The sequence below is a fragment of the Macrotis lagotis genome, chromosome X (genome assembly GCF_037893015.1).
Source record: "Macrotis lagotis isolate mMagLag1 chromosome X, bilby.v1.9.chrom.fasta, whole genome shotgun sequence".
NCBI lineage: Eukaryota > Metazoa > Chordata > Mammalia > Peramelemorphia > Peramelidae > Macrotis > Macrotis lagotis.
Genome location: NC_133666.1, coordinates 438,822,406 through 438,846,561, shown reverse-complemented (window position 1 = coordinate 438,846,561; position 24,156 = coordinate 438,822,406). Strand labels below are relative to the sequence as shown.

Sequence of the window (24,156 nt, the reverse complement as noted above, 5' to 3'; positions counted from 1 at the left end):
ATATCACATAGTATCAAACACTATGACCAGGTACGATTTATACAAAAACTTCAGAGTTGGTTCAATATTAAGAATACTATCAACATAACTGACCATATCAATAACAAATATGATTATCAAAATAGATGCTGAAAAAGTTTTTGACAAAATACAGTACCCATTCCTATTAAAAACACTAGAAAGCAAAGGAATAAAGAGAGTGTTCTTTAAAATGGTAAGAAGTATCTATCTAAAACCACCTGCATTTTTTGTAATGGGGATGAGCTAGAAAGCTTTCCAATAAGAAGCAAATCAAGGATGCCTGCTGTCATCACTATTATTCAATATAGTAACAGAAATATTAGCTATAGCAATAAGAGAAGAAGAAGAAATCAAAAGATATAGGTTAGGCAATGAGAAAGCAAAATGATCACTCTTTGCAGAGGATATGAAGGTATAATCAGAGAACCCTAGAGAATCAACTCAAAAGCTATTTGAAATAATTAACAACTTAAATACAGTTGAAAGATATAAGCTAAACCCACATAAATCATGAACATTTATTTACACAACTAACATAATCTGGCAGCGACAGAAAGAGAAATTCAATTTAAAATAGCTGTAAACAATATAAAATACTTGGGAGTCTTTTTGCCAAGATAAACACAGGAAATCTATGAACCCAATTACAGAACACTTTTCACACTATAAACAGAGTGAGATCTAAACAATTGGAAAAAATAAATTACTCATGGGGAGACTGAGTCAATATAATAAAAATAAGAATTCTAGCTAATGTAATATACTTAATTGGTGTCATATCAATCAGACTACCAAAATTATTTTATAGAGTTAGAAAAATAACACAAAGCTCATATAGAAGAACAAAAGGTCAATCATATCAAGAAAATTATTGAAAAATACAAAGGAAGAAGAAGAAGGGATGGAATTTGGAACTCAAAACTTTAAATAAATTTTTTTTAATTTTAAAGAATTTAACTATCATATTGTAAAATGAAAATTATTTTGATAGCACAAAATATAGTATGGCAGAAAGCACTTAGAAACAAAAAGAAGTGATTTCTAGTTCCACCCCCCTTCCCTCCCCCCCAAAAAAAATCAAATATGAGCAAGAGAGAAAAAAAATTGGGAAAAGAAATGAGAGCAATGAAAGAGAACTATGAAAAGTTAATTAATAGCTTGGTAAAAGAGACACAAAAGAATACTGAAGAAAACAACTCCTTAAAAATCATAATTTGTACCTCTCAAAGAGGTACAAAGCCTCACTGAAGAAAACATGGAGTTATTGGCTCCTCTGATAAGAATTTATCAAGTGTAGGTTAATGGCTCCATGAGATGTCAAGAAACAAACAAAAGTTAAAAGAAGTGAAAAAAAAATATTTTAAAACATTTCAAAAAAAATGACCTGGAAAAAAATGATTTAAAAGATAGAATTCAAGAGTTATTGATAATCTGAAAGTCATGTTCAAAAAGGAGAATTTAGATATCATATTTCAAGAAATTATAAAGGAAAATTACCCAAATAGTTTAGAGGCAAAGAGGAGAGTATATATTGAAATAATTCACCAGGTTGTTGGTGTGAAGGAAACATTTCCTAGAAACTCCTTCCTCCTCAAACTACAGAAAGCCAACAAATCATGACTCTAGACAAAATTTAGAGGGGCAGAACCCAGAGAGAGGGGCTGAATGATATATTTTACCAGTCCAAAATAACTTAGAAATTCAGCAGCAAAGGTGTGTTTCACAGAGACTGGCGTTGGGAAAAAACCATGGCTGCAGCTCAACTCATCCCAGCCCGGGGATCACCGGCAACAGTTTGAAGGGGTTGTGAGAGAGAGAACTCTGCTACACTAGAATGAGTGTGGAGTAAGGAGCACCAGCTGCAGAACCTGCAGTGAGAATCAGGGGAAACCAGCCTGAACCTCCAGCACAGCCCACAGACAGTCAGGGGAGACAGAGCAAAAATCTCTCTGCTCTCCCTGGGGTAGGATTCTGCTATTTGCCCACACTCAGATCCAGGTTGCAGTTTGGCCTTCCATACTAAGATAGCAAGGCTCTTCCTCACAGCTCCAGGGCAGAAGAGAGTGATTGTGGTCATCTAAATGTCAAAGCACAGACTAGAGAACATATGCCCTTGGAGGAATAAAGGTCCTAGTGGGGGGGGGTGCCAAAAAAAAAAACCCAAAGTGGGTGTTCCAATAATACTCAAAAGTTCAGTTCAGGAAGCACCCCAAAACCATACACAGGAGAAAGAAATGAGTAAACAGAGAAAAAACAGGAGCACCATTGAGAAATACATTGTCTATGATCCCAAGAGGGATCAAAACAGTCAATCTGAAGATAAGGAAGTAAAAGTTCCTGCATCTAAAGACTCCAAGAAAAACAGAAGTTGAATTCAGGCAGTAACAGAGCTAAAAAAAGATTTTGAAAATCAAGTAAGTGGGATAGAAGAAAAAATTGGGAAAATAAATGAGAGAGAAGAAAAACATGAAAAAGCAGTCAGCAGTTTAGTCAATGAAAAAAATGCTGAAGAAAATAACATGTTAAAAACCAGCATAGGCCAAATGGATAAAGCAGTTCAAAAAAGTTATTGAAGAAAAGAATGCTTTAAAAGGTAGAATGGGGGGGGGGGGGGCAAGGTGGCGCAGTAGATAGAGCACCAGCCCTGGAGTCAGGAGTACCTGAGTTCAAATCTGACCTCAGACACTTAATAATTGTCTAGCTATGTGGCCTTGGGCAAGCCACTTAAGCCCTTTTGCCTATATAAAAAAAGCAGAATTGGCCAGATAGAAAGGGAGATAAGAAAGCTCCCTGAGGAAAACACATCCTTCAAATATAGAATGGAGCTAAAGGAAACTGATGATTTTACAAGAAGTCAAGACACAATACTTCAACACGAAAAGAATGAAAAATTAGAAGAAAATGTGAAACATCTCATTGAAAAAAACAATGGATCTGGAAAACAGAATAAGGAAAGATAAATTAAAAATTATTGGGATACCTGAAAGTCATGATCAGGAAAAGAGCCTTGACCTCATTTTTATTTTTTAATTTTTTTTTAGATTTTTTTCAAGGCAATGGGGTTAAGTGGCTTGCCCAAGGCCACATGGCTAGGTAATTATTAAGTGTCTGAGGTTGGATTTGAACCCAGGTATTCCTGACTCCAAGGCCAGTTCTCTATCTACTGCACCACCTAGCCACCCCTTTGACCTCATTTTTAAAGAAATCCTACGGACTTTCAGTCAAGATGGCGGAGATAAGACAGGCACAGTTCTAAAGTCTCTTGATCTCTTCCCCATCTATCACATGAAACAAACCTCTTAAAAGAAATCTGATCCACAAAACCCAGAAAGAAAAGCTAGGAGAAAGAACATCTACCTCAGGATTTGTCTCCCTCAGCAGCTTTGGCCAAATTCGGGTGGGTGAGTCTGGGCTCAGAGGGAGAATAAGCCATGGATCAGTCAGATTAACAGCTGAATTGGAATTGGGAGTCTGAGGGCCTGAGAGCCAGACCTGCTGGATCAGCAGTAGTGCTAGATGGCAGGGTCTTGAGTCAACTAGGGAGCAGAGGCACTGGTGTTGGTGCTGTCCCCCTGGAGCTTGGGGACAGGGCTGGGGGGAGAGTTCTAGTACAGGAACACTGCGGACACAATCCCTGGGCTCATCAGGTCTGAGAAACTCTGACTCCACGCCTCCATTGCATTGAGGCCTCTTCCCAAACAAACAAAAGCAAACTACTTCTGCCTCAGGCCCAGGTGTGTGAGCAGAATAACCAGCCCAGCTGGGGAATGACCTCAGGCCAGGGTAAAGTCCACCATTGATTGAAGGCAGAAGAATTCAATAGCACCAGCTCCTCCCTTCAAGCAAAGGGAGAAGGCCTCTCAACCAAGGTCACAGACACTCCAGAGAAACTGCACTCAGTAAAGCCTTTAGTGATCCTAAGCCCAGGTGAACCAGCCCCCCCCCAACTCAAGGTCTTAGCATAATGAAAGGTGGATCCATAGAAAAATTCCTGGAAGGGAAAGACCCCCAACTCAGAGAGGCCTGGAACCTCTGAGGAGAATACAATCTGGTCTCCAGCACAGAAAGACTTCCTTGAAGAAATAAGGAAGGAGCTTAAAAACTTGGGAGAGACAATTAATACCTTGCAACAAGAAAATAAAACCTTAGAAAGTACAATTGGACAAACAAAAAAAGGAGAATAAATCTCTCAGATCATCAATTGGAACAATACAAAATGAGAATAATTCTCTCAGATCCTCAAATGAGCAAATGCAAAAAGAAATTAATTCTCTCAAAACTGCAGTTGGTCAAATGGAAAGCTCTTTCAAAAGTAGAATTGACCAATTAGAAAAGGAGTTACAAAAAGGTTAATGAAGAAAACTTCTCCCCCCAAAAAAGAATGGAGTCTACAGAAACTAATGACTCCATGAGATAGAAATAGTCAGTTAAACAAAATAAAAAAATAGAAAAAATAGAAGCAAATGTAAAATACCTCATCAACAAAACCACTGACCTCGAGAATAGATCAAGAAGGGACAACCTGAAAATTATAGGACTTCCTGAAAACATTGAAGAGAAAAAAAGCCTGGACTTAATATTACAGGATCTAGTGATGGAAAACTGCCCTGATATCATGGAATCAGAGGGCAAAGTAGTTATTGAAAGAGTACATCAACCCCCACCAGAAAAAAGATCCTAAAATGAAAACACCAAGGAATGTTGTGGCCAAACTCCAGAACTATCAGATAAAAGAGAAAATCCTACAAGCAGCCAGAATGAAACAATTTAAATATCAAGGAGCCACAGTAAGGATCATGCAGGACCTGGCTGCATCAACTTGAAGGGATCGAGGAACAAGATATTTCGAAGAGCATGGGAGCTTGGAATGCAGCCAAGAATCTACTTTCCTGCAAAGCTGAACCTTCTCTTCCAGGGAAAAAGATGGACATTTAACAAAATGGAAGAATTCCAAAAATTTCTGATGAAAAGACCAGAGCTAAACAGAAAATTTGGACATCAAACAGGAGGTTCAAGAGATACATGAAAAGGTAAAAGAGGGGGTAATGGTAAAAGGAAAAAAATGCAATCCAGTAAGTCAAAACGGGCTATATCCCAGCATGGGGAGGGGAGATTCTCATAAATCTTGAGAAATGTAACTCTAACAGAGAGAATACACCTAGCCAGAAATGATGGACATTCATGACCTATCCATGAGACTACTATCTAATGGGATGTAACTGGCTTTAACCCCACTTAGGAGAAAGACTCTAATAACTCTCAGGAATTTTGACTCTATTCGATAGAATATACTGAACTAGAAGGGACTGATACTCAGAATTTTCTATGACTTAGATAGAATGATCTAAAAAAAACACTACCTCCCTAAAAAGGGGGACAGGAAAGAGATGGGAGGAGGGAGGGGATTGAATGGGGTAAATCTCATTACACTAAGAGGTACAAAAAACCTATGGTAATAGTGGGGAAGAAGGGAGCAGAGGAAAAACACCTGAATCATCTTCTCATAAGACTTGGCTTAAAGTCAACCTACACATACTCAGTTAACTTATAAAACATCTAACCTTTCAAGTATTAAAAGGGGAAAGGGGGAGGGGTATGGAGAAAGGGAAGGAGAGTGGGGGGGAGGGGAAATAACAAAAGGAAGGGAAGGGAAAAGGGAAAAAGGGAAAGGGGAAAGAAAGGGGACGGTGTGATATAGCAGGGCAAACACACTGAAAGGGGTGGTATTCAGAAACAAAAGACTGGAGAATATGCATAAAAGGGGGGAAGGGGGAAAAATACAAACAGAGGGAAGATAGCACAGAGGGCAATAAAGAATTAGTAATCATAACCTTGAATGTGAATGGGATGAACTCTCCCTTAAAACATAAGCAAATAGTAGAGTGGATTAAAAACCAGAATCCTACAATATGCTGCTTACAAGAAACACATTTAAAGCAGAGAGATACATATATAGTAAAGGTAAAAGGTTGGAGCAAAATATATTTTGCTTCAGCTGAAGTAAAAAAGGCAGGGGTAGCAATCCTTATCTCAGACAAAGCAGGAGCAAAAACAGATAGCCTTAAAAGAGATAAGGAAGGAAACTTTATCCTCCTAAAAGGTACCATAGACAACAAAGTCATTTCAATATTGAATATATATGCACCCAGTGGGACAGCACCCAAATTCTTAGAGGAGAAGCTGAAAGAACTACAGGAAGACATAGACAGCAAAATTCTACTAGTGGGAGACCTCAACCTCCCACTATCAGATCTAGATAAATCGAATCATTAAAAAAAAACAAGAAAGAAATTAGGGAGGTAAATAGATTGTTAGAAAAATTAGATATGGTAGACTTATGGAGAAAACTGAATGGGGATAGAAAAGAATATACTTTTTTCTCTGCAGTATGTGGAACTTATGCAAAAATTGACCATGTACTAGGACATAAAAACATAATGATCAACTGCAGAAAGGCAGAAATAATGAATACAACTTTCTCAGATCACAATACAATAAAAGTCATATGCAATACTGGGCCAAGGAGATAAAGACCCAGAACAAATTGGAAACTGAATAACCTCATTTTAAAAAATGAGTGGACCACAAAACAAATTATAGAAAGAATTAACCATTTTATCCTAGATAATGATAATAATGAAACAACATACTAAAACCTATGGGATTCATTCAAAGTGACTCTCAGGGGATATATTATAGCTCTAAATGCTTATATGGATAAATTGGAGAAAGAGGAAATCAATGAACTAAACACGCAACTAAAAAAATTAGAGCAAGAACAAATCAAAAATCCCCAATTAAATACCAAATTAGAAATTCTGAAAATTAAAGGAGAAATTAATAAAACTGAAAGCAAAAAAACTATTGAATTAATAAACAAAACCAAAAGCTGGTATTATGAAAAAAACCAATAAAATTGATAAACCTCTGGTCAATTTGATTTAAAAAAAGAAAGAAGAAAACCAAATTGCTAGTATCATAAATGAAAAAAGGTGAGCTCACCACCAATGAGGAGGAAATTAAAGCAATAATTCGAAATTGTTTTGCCCAACTCTATGCCAATGAATTTGTTAATCTAAGTGAAATGGATGAATATTTACAAAAATATAAGTTGCCCAGGTTAAATGAAGAAGAGATTAAATACCTAAACAACCCTATCTCAGAAAAAGAAATTCAACAAGCCATTATTGAACTCCCTAAAAAAAATCTCCAGGGATTCACAAGTGAATTCTACCAAACATTTAAGGAACAATTGGTTCCAATCCTATATAAACTCTTTGGAAAAATAGGGAAAGATGGAACTCTGCCTAACTCTTTCTATGAAACCAATATGGTACTGTTACCTAAACCAGGAAGAGTTAAAACAGAGAAAGAAAATTATAGACCTGTTTCCCTGATGAATATAGATGCAAAAATCCTAAATAAAATCTTAGCAAAATGAATACAAGTCATCACTAGGATAATTCATTATGATCAAGTAGAATTTATTCCAGGAATGCAGGGTTGGTTCAATATTAGGAAAACTGTTAGTATACTCAATTATATCAACAACAAACCTATCAGAAATCATATGATCATATCAATAGATGCTGAAAAAGCTTTTGACAAAATACAGCATCCATTCCTATTAAAAACACTAGAGAGAGTAGGAATAAATGGACTGTTCCTTAAAATCATTAGCAATATCTATCTGAAACCATCAACAAGCATTATATTCAATGGGGAGAGGCTAGAGGCATTCCCAATAAGATCAGGAGTGAAACAAGAATGCCCATTATCACCACTACTGTTCAATATTGTATTAGAAATGTTAGCATCAGCAATGAGAGAAGAAAAAGAAATTGAAGGAATTAGAATTGGGAAGGAAGAGACAAAACTCTCACTCTTTGCAGATGACATGATGGTCTACCTACAGAATCCCAAGAAATCATCCAAAAAACTACTGGAAACAATTAGCAATTTTAGGAAAGTTGCAGGTTATAAAATAAACCCTCATAAATCCTCAACTTTTCTATATATGTCTAGCAAGAAACAGCAGGAAGAGCTAGAAAGAGAAATCCCATTCAAAGTAACCTCAGACAATATAAAATATTTGGAAGTCTATTTGCCAAGACAGACTCAGAATCTTTTTGAAAACAATTATATAACACTTCTCACACAAATTAAATTAGATTTAAATAACTGGGCAAATATCAACTACTCATGGATAGGTAGAGCTAATATAATAAAAATGACAATTCTACCAAAACTAAACTATCTGTTTAGTGCCCTACCAATCACAATTCCAAAAAGATTACTTTAATGATTTAGAAAAAATTGTAAGTAAATTAATATGGAGAAATAAAAAGTCAAGAATTGCCAGGAGCTTAATGAAAAAAGTGCAAAAGGAGGTGGCTTAGCCCTACCCAATCTAAAGTTATATTATAAAACATCAGTCATCAAAACTGTTTGGTATTGGCTAAGAAATAGTGGTGGACCAGTGGAATAGACTAGGTGTAAAAGCAGGAGAAGATTATAGCAATCTGCTGTTTGATAAACCCAAAGAGTCCGGCCATTGGGATAAAAACTCCCTCTCTGATAAAAATTGCTGGGATAATTGAAAGTTAGTATGGAAGAAACTTAGATTAGACCAACACCTCACACCCTTTACCAAGATAAGATCCAAATGGTTACAGGACATAGACATAAAAAACAATACTATAAGCAAATTAGAAGATCAAGGACTAGTCTACCTGTCAGATCTATGGAAAGGGGAACAGTTTATGACTAAGGAATTGGGAAACAATCTTTACAACTAATGATTCTGACAAAGGACCCATTTCTAAAATATACAGAGAGCTGAGTCATATTTTTAAAACAAAAAGCCATTCCCCAATTGACAAATGGTCAAAGGATATGCAAAGGCAATTTACAGATGAGGAGATCAAAGCAATTCATAGCCATATGAAAAGATGCTCTAAATCATTAATTATTAGAGAAATGCAAATTAAAGCTTCTCTGAGGTACCACCTCACACCTCTCAGATTGGCCAGTATGACCAGGAATGATAATGATCATTGTTGGAAGGGATGTGGGAAATCTGGGACACTATTACACTGTTGGTGGAGCTGTGAACTCATCCAACCCTTCTGGAGAGCTATTTGGAACTATGCCCAAAGAGCAACAAAAATGTGCATACCCTTTGACCCAGCAATGCCACTACTGGGTCTATACCTTGAAGAGATGAGGAAAAAGGGTAAAAACATTACTTGTACAAAAATATTTATAGCAGCCCTTTTTTGTGGTGGCAAAGAATTGGAAATCCAGTAAATGTCCTTCAATTGGGGAATGGCTTAGCAAACTGTGGCATATGTATGTCATGGAACACTATTGTTCTATTAGAAACCAGGAGGGACGGGATTTTAGGGAAACCTGGAGGGATTTGCATGAACTAATGCTGAGTGAGATGAGCAGAACCAGAACAACACTGTACACCCTAACAGCAACATGGGAGTGATGTTTAACCTTGAAGGACTGGCTCGTTCCATCAGTGCAACAATCGGGAACAATTTTGGGCTGTCTGCAAAGGAGAGTACCATCTGTATCCAGATAAGGAGCTGTGGAGTTTGAACAAAGTGCAAGGACTATTCCCTTTAATTTAGAAAAAAACAGATATCTTATTTTCTGATCTTGTTACCTCTTAGACTTCTCTTCTCTTTAAGGATATGATTTCTCTCTCATCACACCCAATTTGGATCAAGGTACAACATGGAAACAAAGTAAAGACTGACAGAGAGTTTTCTGTGAGGGGGTGGGGGGGAGGGAAGAAAGATTGGGGGAAAATTGTAAAACTCAAATAATATCTTTAATAAAAATAAATTTAAAAAAAAAATCCTACAGGAAAATTGCTCTGATATCCCAGAAGCAGAGGACAAAATGGAAATTGAGAGAATCCACCAATCTCCCCCAGAAAGAGATCCCAAAAGAACAACCCCCAGGAATATTATAGCCAAGTTCCAGAACTCCCAAGCCAAAGAGAAAATACTACAAGCAGCCAGAAGGACACAATTCAAATGTCAGGGAGCTGCAGTCAGGATCACACAGGATTTAGCAGCAACTACATTAAAGGCCCATATGGCTTGGAATATAATATTCTGGAAGGCAAAAGAGCTTGGAATGCAACCAAGAATCAACTACCCAGCAAAACTGAACATCCTCTTCCAGAGGAAAAGATGGACTTTCAATGAACCAGAGGAATTCCAAATGTTCCTGTTGAAATAAATGTTCCAGAGCAGAAAAGAAAATTTGACCTTCAAATACAGGACTCAGGTGAAGCATAGAGAGTGAAGGAGAAGGGACTTAATGATGATGAACTGCATGTATTCCTGCATAGAAAAATGATACGGATAAGACTCATATGAACCTTCTCATTTAATAGAGCAGGTAGAAGGAACTTTTATAGATGAAGCACAGGAGAGAGCTGAATCTGAAGATATAATATATTGTAAAAATGGAGTTAGTGGTTAAAAGGAAATGCACTGGGAGTAAGAGAAAGGAGAGGTGGAATAGACTAAGATATTTCATATAAAAGATAAATTTTTTATTTTTTATTCATTATTTATTTATTTTTCTTTTGTTTCATTTTAATATATATATAAATGAGCTTTTGCAATGATATGGTAGAGGGAAGGCAAGGGGAAATGGCTCAGAGAGAAAACAGCATACACACTCAATAGGGTATAGACATCTAGAGTAAAAAGGAGAGAAGGGGAAAGGGCAAAGGGGGGGGGGGAATGTGGGTGATAGAGGAGAGGGTAGATCATAGGAGAGAACAATCAGATATAACACATTTTCTTTTTTACTTCTTGCAAGAGGCTGGGATTGGGTGGCCTGTCCAGGACCACGGGGCCAGGTGGGTGCTGGGTCTCCAGGGTGGTTTGTGGGCTCAGGGCCTCTTGGCCCCAGGGCCAGTGATCAGTCCACTGCACTACTCAGTCACCCTACAGAACATTTAGAAGAGGGACAGAGTGTAAGGAGAGAGAAAAATACAATATATGGTAGTGGAGAGGAATGGATGGAGGGAATTACAATTAGCAACAGCAACAGTGCAAATATATGGAAGTAAATTTTATGATGGACTTATCATAAAGAATGTGATCCACCTGAGACTGAGCTTATGCTATCAGAACACAGACTGAAACACATTTTATTTCCCTTTCATTGACTTTATTTCTCATGAGGGTCTATATTGGGGGGGGGTATTATGTTTACTCTTAAGAATATTTTAATAATATATAAAAAAATCACTTGTACAAAAATATTCATGGCAACTCTAGTGTAGGGGCTAGACATCAATCTCATCAGCTTTGCTGGCCTGGAAGACCAGGGCCTTAAACCCCATATTTTCAGCAAAGTCCCTGTGTTTCCAGTTGAGCCCCACTCCCCATCCCTGTGAGAGAAAGGGACTCTTCCCAGAACAAACACAGTAACAACCTCCCCCTCCCCCAATCAGGTGAGGCCAGCAGATCTCTCTCAGTACTGAGATTAACTAAATAACCCAAGGCCCCAGTGCACATTGTTCAAGGATAATTCAGACCTTGCTGTTCCCCCTACCCCATGCCTAAGGAGTGGACCACAAATCAAGCTCACAGACACTCCAGAGGAAGCAACCATCACCTCCTAATGGCTAGCCCACTTGAAGTTACAAAGCCCAGTGAGCAAAACCTCTAGGGTTTTCAAAATCAATCATCTGTGAACCAGCCCTTCCCCCAAAACAGGATCTCAGGAAAATGAAGAGAGGTAAGCAAAAAGGGGATTCATTGAAAGCTGCTTTGAAGCCAAAGACCCTAACTCAGAGAGAGCTAGAATTTCTGATAAGAATATGAATTGGTCTCCAACCCAGAAAGTCTTAGAAGAGATCAGGAAGGAGTTCAAAAATAAATTGGAATAATTGGGAAAGGAAACTCAAGAGATAATTAACACCATGATAAGAAAACAAATCATTAGAAAACACAATTGGACAAATGCAAAAAGAAAATAATTCTCTCAAAGCCTCAATTGGGCAAATGGAAAACTCCTTCAAAAATAGAACTGACCAATTGGAAAAGGAGTTGCAAAAGGTAAATGAAGAAAATTCTTCTCCAAAATAAAGAATGGAATCTGTGGAAACTAATGACTCCAGAAGACAAGAATATATTTAAGAGAACTAACAAAATAGAAGAAAATGTAAAAAACCTCATAGGCAAAACCACTGATATTGAGAATAGATCTAGTAGAGACAACTTAAGAATCACTGGGCTTCTGGAAAACACTGAAGAGAAAAATAGCCTGGACTCAATATTACAGGATTTACTATCTCTCCATGGGTCATTATTGCATGTGATTTTTGTTGCATTATGATCTGAGAAGGATGGATTCTCTATTTCTGCCTTTTTGCATTTGATTATTATGTTTTTATGCCTTTAACATGGTCAGTTTTTGTGTAAGTGCCACATACTGCAGAAAAAAAGTAAAATCCTTTCTATCCCCATTCATTTTCCTCCATAAGTCTATCATGTCTAGGTTTTCTAACATTCTATTTACCTCCTTAACTTTCTTCTTGTTTATTTTATGGTTTTATTTATCTAAATCAGAGAGCAGGAGGTTGAGGTCTCCCACCAGTAGAGTTTTGCTGTCTTTGTCTTCCTGTAACTCATTCAACTTCTCTAACATTTTGGATACTATTCCACTTGGTGCATACATATTTAGTATTAAAATTGCTTCATTGCATATGGTACCTTTTAGAAGGATATAGTTTCCTTCTTTATCTCTTTTAATGAGATCTATTTTTGCAGTTGAATTATCTGAGATAAGGACTGCTACCCCCTTTTACCTTTACTCTATATGTAGCTCTGCTTCAAATGAGTTTCTTCTAAGCAGCATAGTGTAGGATTCTGGTTTTTAATTCACTCTGCTATTTGCTTATGTTTTATGGGAGAGTTCATCCCATTCACATTCAAAATTATAATTACTAACTCTTTATTGTCCTCCATACTATCTTCCCTCTGTTTGTATTTCCCTATTTTTTCACTTTATATTTCCCAATATTTTGTTTCTGAATACCAACACCTTCAGTGTGTTTGCCCCCTTATATCCAACCCCCTTCCCCTTTCTTTCTCCTTTCCCTTTGCCCCTTCTTCCTTTCCTTCCTTCTGTTAGTTCATCTTTTTTCCACCCTTTTCCCCCTTTCCCCTTTTGAATACTTCAAAAGGTAAGATGAGTTTCTTAACTTAACTGTGTATATGTTTACTCCAAGCCAAGTCTGATGAGAGTAATATTCAGGCGTTTCTCACCTCCTTCCTTCTTCCTCTCTGCTGCAATAGGTGCTTTGTACCTCTTTATGTAATATGATTTACCCCATTCAATCTCTTCAACCCTCCTGTCTCCTTACTGTCCCCTGTTTTAAGGAGCTATTGTTTTTAAATCATTCTATCAGAGTCATGTGTGTCCATCACTCCTGGCTAAGTTTATTCTCTCTAATTGAGTTACAATTCTCAAGAGTTATGAGAATCTTTCTTCCAGGTGGGGATATAGCCAGTTTCATCTTTGTTAGATAGCAGCTTTTTATCCCTTTCCCCTTCAAACAGTCTCCAGTTTGAAGTCCAAATTTTCTATTGAGCTCTGGTCTTTTCTGGTCTTTGCTGTTCGGAAAAAGGCATTCCAGGCCCTTCGGTCTCTTAATGTTGATACAGCCAGGTCCTGTGCAATCCTTACTGTGGCAACTTGGTATCTAAATTGTTTCTTTCTGGCTGCTTGCAGGATTTTCTTTTTTATCTGATAGTTCTGGAATTTGGCCTCAACATTCCTTGATGTTTTCATTTTGGGATCTCTTTCAGGAGGGAATCAATAAATTCTTTCATTAACTATTTTGCCCTTTGGTTCCATATCCTGTCTGTCATGACAATCTTCCAAAGAGCAAAGGAGCTTGGAATGCAGCAAGAATCCACTATCTGGCAAAACTGAGCCTTCTCTTTCAGGGGAAAAGATGGACATTTAACAAAATAGGGGACTTCCAACTTTTCCTGATGAAAAGACCAGAGCTCAATAGAAAATTTGGACTTCAAACTGGAGACTGTTTGAAGGGGAAAGGGATAAAAAGCTGCTATCTAACAAAGATGAAACTGGCTATATCCCCACCTGGAAGAAAGATTCTCATAACTCTTGAGAATTGTAACTCAATTAGAGAGAATAAACTTAGCCAGGAGTGATGGACACACATGACTCTGATAGAATGATTTAAAAACAATAGCTCCTTAAAACAGGGGACAGTAAGGAGACAGGAGGGTTGAAGAGATTGAATGGGGTAAATCATATTACATAAAGAGGTACAAAGCACCTATTGCAGCAGAGAGGAAGAAGGAAGGAGGTGAGAAACGCCTGAATATTACTCTCATCAGACTTGGCTTAGAGTAAACATATACACAGTTAAGTTAAGAAACTCATCTTACCTTTTGAAGTATTCAAAAGGGGAAAGGGGGAAAAGGGTGGAAAAAAGATGAACTAACAGAAGGAAGGAAAGGAAGAAGGGGCAAAGGGAAAGGAGAAAGAAAGGGGAAGGGGGTTGGATATAAGGGGGCAAACACACTGAAGGTGTTGGTATTCAGAAACAAAATATTGGGAAATATAAAGTGAAAAAATAGGGAAATACAAACAGAGGGAAGATAGTATGGAGGACAATAAAGAGTTAGTAATTATAATTTTGAATGTGAATGGGATGAACTCTCCCATAAAACATAAGCAAATAGCAGAGTGAATTAAAAACCAGAATCCTACACTATGCTGCTTAGAAGAAACTCATTTGAAGCAGAGCTACATATAGAGTAAAGGTAAAAGGGGGTAGCAATCCTTATCTCAGACAAATCAACTGCAAAAATAGATCTCATTAAAAGAGATAAAGAAGGAAACTATATCCTTCTAAAAGGTACCATATGCAATGAAGCAATTTTAATACTAAATATGTATGCACCAAGTGGAATAGCATCCAAAATGTTAGAGAAGTTGAATGAGTTACAGGAAGACAAAGACAGCAAAACTCTACTGGTAGGAGACCTCAACTTCCTGCTCTCTGATTTAGATAAATAAAACCATAAAATAAACAAGAAGAAAGTTAAGGAGGTAAATAGAATGTTAGAAAACCTAGACATGATAGACTTATGGAGGAAAATGAATGGGGATAGAAAGAATTATACTTTTTTTCTGCAGTATGTGGCACTTACACAAAAACTGACCATGTTAAAGGCATAAAAACATAATAATCAAATGCAAAAAGGCAGAAATAAAGAATCCATCCTTCTCAGATCATAATGCAATAAAAATCACATGCAATAATGGCCCATGGAGAGATAGACCTAAAAATAATTGGAAACTAAATAACTTCATTTTAAAGAATGAATGGATCAAACAATAAATCATAGAAAGAATTAATGATTTCATCCTAGATAATGACAATAATGAGACAATATATCAAAACTTATGGGATACAGCCAAGGCAGTTGTCAGGGGATATAGTATAGCTTTAAATGCTTACATGAATAAATTAGAGAAAGAGGAAATCAATGAACTAAACATGCAACTAAAAAAATTTAGAGAAAGAACAAATTAATAATGCCCAATTAAATATCATATTAGAAATTCTAAAAATTAAAGTAGAAAATAAGATCAAAAGCAAGAAAGCTATTGAACTAGTAAATAAAACCAGAGTTGGTTTTATGAAAAAAGCAATAAATTTGATAAACCTCTGGTTAATCTGATTTAAAAAAAGAAAGAAGAAAACCAAATTTCTAGTGTCATAAATGAAAAAGGTGAACTCACCAACAATGAGGAGGAAATTAAAGTAATAATTCAGAATTATTTTGTTCACTTCTATGTCAATAAATTTGACAATTAAGTAAAATGGATGAATATTTACAAAAACATAAGTTGCTCAGGTTAAATGAAGAGGACAATAAATACCTAAACAGCCCTGTCTCAGAAAAAGAAATTCAACAAGCCATCATGGATCTCCCTAAGAAAAATATCTCCAGTGCCAGATGGATTCACAAGTGAATTCTATCAACATTTAAGGAACAATTGGTTCCAATTCTATATAAACTCTTTGGAAAAATAGCTGAAGACATCAATATGGTGCTGATACCTGAACCAGGAAAAGTCAAAAGAGAAGAAAATTATAGACCAAGCTCACTAATTAATATAGATGCAAAAATCCTAAGTAAAATCTTAGCAAAGCAATAACAGCAAGTTATCACTAGGATAATATGCTATGACCAAGCAGGATTTATCCCAGGAATGCAGAGTTGGTTCAATATTAGGAAACTGTCAATATTTTTTATATCAATAACAAATCTATCAGAAATCATATTACCATATCAATAGATGCTAAAAAAAGCCTTTGACAAAATACAGCACCATTCCTACTAAAAACACTAGAGAGCATAGGAATAAATGGATTATTCCTTAGAATCATTTAGCAGTATCTATCTGAAACCATCAACAAGCATTATATGCAATGTGGATAAGCTAGAGGCATTCCCAATAAGATCAAGGGTGAAAAAAAGGATGCCCATTACCACCAAAACCATTCAATATTGTATTAGAAATGTTAGCTTCATCAATAAGAGAAAAAAAGAAATTAAAGGAATTGAAATTAGGAAGGAAGAAACAAAACCCTCACTTTTTGCAGATGACATGATGGTCTACCGAGAGAATCCATAAAAATCATCTAAAAAAACCTACTAAAAACAATTAGCAACTTTAGCAAAGTCACAGGATATAAAATAAACCCTCATAAATCCTCAGCTTTTCTATAGATTACTAGCAAGACAGAGCAGAAAGAGCGAGAAAGAGAAATCCCATTCAAAGTAACTTCAGACAATATAAAATAATTGGGAGTCTACCTGCCAAACTCTATGAAAACAACTACAAAACACTTCTCACACTAATAAAATCAGATTTAAATAACTAGATAAATATCAACTGCTCATGGATAGGCTGAACTAATATAATGAAAAATGGCAATTCTACCTAAATTAAACTACTTGTTTAGCGCCCTACCAATCAAAATTCCTAAAAATTACTTTAATGAGCTAGAAAATATTGTAAGTAAATTCATATGCAGAAATGAAAGGTCAAGAATTTCCAGGGATTCAATAAAAAAAGTGCAAAAGAAGGTGGCTTAGTCTTACCAGATTTAAAATTATATTATAAAGTATCAGTCTTCAAAATCATTTGGTATTGGCCAAGAAATAGAGTGGTAGATCAATGGAATAGACTAGGTGCAAAAGAGATAACAGGAAATGATTACAATAATCTACTATTTGATAAACTCAAAGAGTCCAGCTTCTGGGATAAAAACTTTACCTTCGATAAAAACTGTTGGGAAAAATGGAAGTTAATATGGCAGCAAATTGGATTAGACCAATTAGACCTTATACCAAGATAAGATCAAAATGGGTACAGAATCTAGACTTAAAAGACAATATTATAAGCAAACTAGGAGATCAAGGAATAGTTTACCTGTTCATATCTATGGAAAGGGAAGCAGTTTATGAGCAAGGCAGAGATAGAGAACATCATTAAAAACAAACTAGATAATTTTGATTACATTAAATTAAAAAGCTTTTGCACCAAAACCACTGTAAACAAAAGAAATGTAGTAAATTGGGGTGGGGAATATACAACTAGTATTTCTAACAAAGGACTCATTTCTAAAATATTAGGAACTGAGTCAAATTTATAAAAAAAAAAATCAAGCCATGCCCCAATTGACAAATGGTCAAAGGATATGTAGAGGAAATTTACAGATGAGGAAATCAAAACAATCCATAGTCATATGAAATATTGCTCTAAATATTTTCTGATTAGAGAAATGAAAATTAAAGCAGCTCTGAGGTACCACCTCACACCTCTCAGACTGGTCAATATGATCAGAAAGGACAATGATCAATGTGGGAAGGGATATAGGAGCTATGAACTCATCCAACTTTTATGGAGAACAATTTGGAATTACACCCAAAGGCAATAAAAATGTGTACACCCCTAGGTCTATACCCTGAAGAGATCGTGAAAAAGGGTAAAAACACCAATTGTACAAAAATATTCATAGCAGCCCTATTTGTGGTAGCAAAGAATTGGAAATTGAGTGTATGTCCATCAACTGGGGAATGGCTTAACAAATTGTGGTATATGTACACTTTGGAGCACTATTGCTCTATTAGAAACCAGGAGGGATGGGAATTCAGAGGAACCTGGAAGGATTTGCATGAACTGATGCAGAGTGAGATGAGCAGAACCAGAAGAACACTGTGTACCATAACAGCAACATGGGCTTGTTGATCAATCTTAATGGTCTTTCTCATTTCATAAGTTCAACAATCAAGGACAATTTGAGGGTATCTGCAATGGAGAATACCAGATAAAGAACTGTAGAGTTTAAAGAAAGACCAAAGACTATTACCTTCAATTTAAAAAAAAAAAAGGTTTCTTATTATGCAATCTTGCTACCTTTTATATTTTATTTTTTCTTTAAGGATATGATTTCTCTCTCATCCCATTCAATTTTGATCAACATATAGCATGGAATTGATTTAAAGACTATCAGACTTCCTTCTGTGGGGAGTGGGGGAAGGGAAGCAAGAGTATGGGGGAAATTGTAAAATTCACAAATAAATAAATAAATTAGAAAAAAAGAATTCAAGAATTTCTAGAAGTCAAAGCAGCTCAGTCTACCACCAAGAATATGCTACCCAACAAAACTGACCATAATTCTGCAAAGGCAAAAGTGCATATTTAATGATTAGTGGACTTTCAAGCATTTTGGATGAAAAGACCTGAACTGAGAAGAAACTGTGACACTGAAACAAAAATTTCAAAAGAAGCATAAGAAGGTTAACATGAAAAAGAAGTCACAAGCTATTTAACAAGGTTAAACTATTTACATTTCATATTAGAAGGTGATTCATATAATCCCTAAGAACATTATCACTATGGGAGAAGATAGAAGTCTATTTCAATAGAAGTCACAGCTGTGAATCTATTATATGGGATGATTCCAAAAGAGGAATGGAAGGATGAAAAAGAATGATTCACTGAAAGAAGGGTTAAGGTAAAAATTAAATGGGGAAAATTATTTCACATAAGAAGCACTCAAAAGAGTTTTTACAGTGGAGATAACAGGGTTGGAGGAGTGGACAACACTTAATCCTCACTTTCATCTGAACTGCTTCAAAGAAGGAAGAATATATGCATAAAAATAAAGAAAATCTAGTCCAACAAGGAAATAAAAGGGGGAAAGTGGGAAAAGGACAGGAGAGATTATAAGAGGGAAGATATACTAAAGGACCCAGTGGGCAGAAGCAAAACTGATTTTGAGGAGTAGATAGGATAAAAAAAAAAAGAAAAGGACAGAAGAGAATGGGATGGAGTGAAATTTACAGCAGCCATAACTGAGAATGTTAATGAAATGAAATTACCCACAAAAGAAAAGAAAATAGCAGAATAGATTTAGAAATCAGAATGTAACAATATGATGTTTACAAGAGAGCATGCTTGAAATAGGAGAACTCACAATTAAAATAAAGGGCTAGAGCAGAATCTATTAGGTTCAGCTGAGGGATAGCAGGGAGGGATAGCAATCATGCTCTCAGACAAAGCAAAAGCAAAAATAGACCTAATTAAAAAGGATAATTAGAAACACTGCATTTTGCTAAAAATTACCATATATATACAATGAATATATTTCAGGACCAAATATTTACGTACTAAATGATATAGAAAAAAAATTAATTAAATTTGTTACAGGAGAAAAAAAGACCATAAAACTAGATTAGCCCTATCAGCCATAGAAAAATCTAACCATAAAATAAATAACAAAAAAGATTAAGGAGATGAATAACGTTTACCAAAATATATGATAGACATCTAGAGAATACTGAATGGGAATAGGAAAGAGATTGCCTATTTCTAAGCTTTGAATAGCACCTTCCAAAAATTGGCCATGTAGTTAAGGAATAAATGCAGAAAATAAATGCACAAATAAATGCAGAAAAACGACAATATTAAATGCTCCCTTTTCATACCATAATGCAGTTACGATTTTCTTCAATAAAAGATCTTTGAAGTATGGATTAAAAGTCCATTGGAAATTAATCTTATTCTAAAGAATATATTGGGGTGCATCTTAATGGCGTAGAGGATAAAGCACTGGTCCTGGAGTCAAGAAGACTCAGACAAACCTGACCTCAGACACTTAATAATTACCTAGCTGTGTGACCTTGGGCAAGTTACTTAACCCCATTGCCTTGCAAAAAGCAAAAAAATAAAAATAAAAATAAAAAAATGAAGATTGTGTGGGGCAAAGAAATTATGGAAATAATAATTTCATTAAAGATAATGACAAAAATGAAAAAAATGTACCAAAATCTGTGGTTTGCAGCCAAAATAGTACTTAGAAGGAAATGTTTACCTCTAAATAGTGTCATTAGTAAAAGAAATAAAAAAGAGAAACATGAATTGAGCATATAGCTAAAAAAATAGAAAAAATAACAAATTAATATCTCCAATTTATAAAACTAAAAATAAAGAACATCAAAATACATTTTTAAATTCAAGAGAATAATAAAATTGGAATTGAAATGCATTGAATTAATAAATAAAATAACTAATTCTATCCAAAAAAATGAAAACCAAATTATCAATATGAAAAAATGAAAAGGATGAAGGACAACCAATAAAGATACAATTAAACCCTTTATAAGAAACTATTTTACCAAACTTTATGTCAATTAAACTGGAATCTAATTGAAATGAAAGGATAACTACAAAGATATAAATTTCCCCAATTAACAGAAGAGGAAATAGAATGCATAAATAACCCTATCTTAGCAAAACAAATGAAAAAAATGACTTTGAGAAAAATCACATGGGGAAAGGAGCATGAATCAGATCACCTTGGGAGCACTGAAAGCTTGAATATTCAAACTTTCCCTGAGAATATAAAGTAGTAAAACACTCAAAATCCAAAAGAAAGCAGAAACAAGACCAACTCACACCTTCCTTTCAAAAATGTCACAGAGTCTGAACCTGATATGAAGTCCAAATAAAAGCCAGGAAGCAGGCTGGAAGAATAATCAAACAAAAAAATGATTTCTACAGTTAGATACTATTATGGTGATACTAGAAGAAGGGAATGACTATAATATATCTATAAGCAACCCTTCATTCAAAAAACACAGTACAGGAACAAATTAAATTAGAAGCTATTTTTTAAAGGGTTAAAATTGGTTTTTCAGACAATAAATGAGAATACCACAGGAAATCATTGAAAAGGTAATGAGAGTTATGGAAGAAAGAATTGGGAAAGTTATCAATAGCCTTGCTTGAGAAGTACAAAACTAAACAACAAACTCCCTGAAAATCGGAATAGACTAATTGGAGTCATTTCTATTGTCATAAAACAATAAAAACAAAATTATAACAAAATCAAAAGACTGAAAAATGGAAGAAAATGTAACTTAGCTCATAGCAAAACAAACCTGGAAAAGAAATTGATGAGAGAAAAATTTAAGACCCACAGGATTACCTGAATTCCATGACAAAAAAAAAAATCTAGACAACATATCTCAAGAAATTTGAAGAGAATTGCTCAAATCTCTTAGAAACAGAAAGCAAAGTGGAACTAAACAGTATGAAAGGAAATTTATGATTTTCATATTGATAAATATATGAAGAATTTACTAATGATTTAGTTTTGAGATCTTTTTTTTCTAGCAGGCTATGACTTGCATACAGACTCACAATGCAACTTGAAGTGATCCATCATTCTTGACAATCACTACATTCCTATATTTGTTTATGTTAAGTGAAGTGAATCTAAAACTGTAGAACCTGTTCCTTAGCCATTAAGCAATAATGACCCCCAAGACTGGAGAAGAATTCTTTCCCAAGAACTGTTACATCTGTATTGTCCTGCATCCTTAGGCTTGTGTGAGAAACTCTCAAGCCTTAGAAACGATTGTGTTGTGATCCATCTTCCTCCTCCCTTCCCACTTGTGATTTATGTAATCTCTGCCTTCACTACAGCAAGGCAGAATTCTTTTCAGGATAATTCCCATGTTTTTCATTCTGAAACTAATTAATTAAACTACTTGAAATACTGGCACCTTGCCTCTGGCCTGCTCTGTTTCACCATTCCCAGGTTAGAGACCAGCTCAGTAAAATTTGGTTAACAAGAGAATATATTACTACAGGTTTGGATTAAATAAGTGGGGGGAGGGCAAAATTCCCTGAAAAAGAAGCTCCTCAGGGTGGCTAGGTGGAGCAGTGGATAGAGCACTGGCCCTGGAGTCAGGAGTACCTGAGTTCAAATGTGGCCCCAGACACTTAATAATAATGACCTAACTTTGTGACTTTGGGCAAGTCACTTAACCTCATTTGCTTTGCAAAGACCTTAAAAAAAAGAAGCCCCTCCCCAACAGATCTAAAGATGTACACTACCATTTGCAGACTGATTAATATTAAAACAGATTAAAACAGGAATTAAAAACTGCCCCACCTGCCTTACAGATTGAGCTGAGATCTAAATGATATATGTGTGTGTGAAAATACTATGTAAAAAAAAATAAGTACATATTCCTAACTGTCTCAAGTGCAAACAATTATTAACCTGAATTTGAATTAATCTGACTGGGAAAGAGTAAATCAAGGAAGGTTATAGTCAGTATAGTATAGAAGGGAACAAACTATATTTGGTATCAAGAAGACCTCAGTTTTAATTCTGCCTCTAACACTTGTTAGTCAGGTAAAGTTTGGCAAATAACTTATTCCCATCTGGACCTCAGTTTCTTCATCTATAAAATGATTCAAGATCCCCTTGAACTCTAAGTCTACTAGCCTATGTCTCAAAATCCACAGTCCTTCTGTGGGTTTCATTTTATGGTTCTAAAGAACAACATGCAGAAGTAAGGTAATTATGAAAAAATCTCTGAATATTTACTTTTTCTTCTGTAATATTTAAAATTGGAATAGAAAGAACTATTAACATCACTATGTGCTTCGAAGACATGTACATATAGTCAATAAAAGGATGACTCAATTATACTCAATCATAAACTCTTTCCCCTCCCCTAAAACTTTGTGACTTTTTTTTTGGCAAGGCAATGGGGTTAAGTAGCTTGCCCAAGGCCACACAGATAGGTTATTATTAAGTATCTGAAGCCAGATTTGAACTCTGGTACTCCTGACTCCAGGGCCGGTGCTCTATCCACTGGGCCATCTAGCTTCCCCTAAAACTTTATGAACTTTTAAAGTGATTAATTATGCTGTCTTTACCCCAAATTCAATTACAACTTTTAAATGGATCTTAAGGTTGGGGGAGGGCTAATCTCTAAGTAGCTAATTATCTCTTGAGCATAACAGAAGTCTAATAAATATGGGGGAAATATTCCAACTGACTGTCAAACATTTGTGAATATTTACATTAAAATAATAACATTCCTTTGAGAAAACACATGGCAGTTCAGTTTTCAAAAGCAAACTAAACAGTTGGAGGAAACATCAGTTTCACCCAGCTAAAAATATTTTGTAACATGAGACTGAATTTACATTTTACCTTGTCTCTTTCCAGACACAATTTCTTCACAATTTTAGCTTCCATTTGCATCTTTTCCTCCAGCAGGGGCTGATGTATCTTCATGAAGTCTGTGTCTTCTTTAAGCTTCTCAGTAGCTACTTCTAGTTTGGACACTTGGTTCTGAAGCTTCTCTAATTTCAGGACACCCTGCTCAAGATGCCATTGTAACTCAAGGGTCTCTGACAAACATTTCTCATGTTCTGTTAAGTTAAATAAAAAATTGTAAGAGAATCAGTTTTTAAAACATTAATATAGGAAGAATTACCTTTATTCAAATCAGAGTATGACTTTGGGATTTTCTAAAATTACTTTTCTATGGAAAGTAAGATCAAGAAAAAAATCATTATAAAAACACTTTCATATTACAATGAATTATCTTAGCATGTTCACCTTCAAAAACTTTTAAGATTTTTAGTAAATTTTTAATCTTGATATCACCTGGGTTGTACATGTTACTATTACCTTCATTTTAGAAATGAGGAAATTAAGGCAGA

At 35.4% G+C, this 24,156-nt stretch overlaps 1 protein-coding gene across 6 annotated transcripts in view; it reads right to left on the bottom strand.

Moving 5' to 3' along the window:
- CCDC178 (coiled-coil domain containing 178) overlaps positions 1-24,156 on the bottom strand; it is a 674,385-nt gene that overhangs the window by 542,345 nt on the left and 107,884 nt on the right. For all 6 annotated transcript variants that reach the window (XM_074201254.1, XM_074201258.1, XM_074201259.1 and 3 more), the window contains one exon: positions 23,642-23,862. In XM_074201254.1, the coding sequence (XP_074057355.1) occupies positions 23,642-23,862 (221 nt within the window). The remainder of the gene's footprint in view (positions 1-23,641; positions 23,863-24,156) is intronic.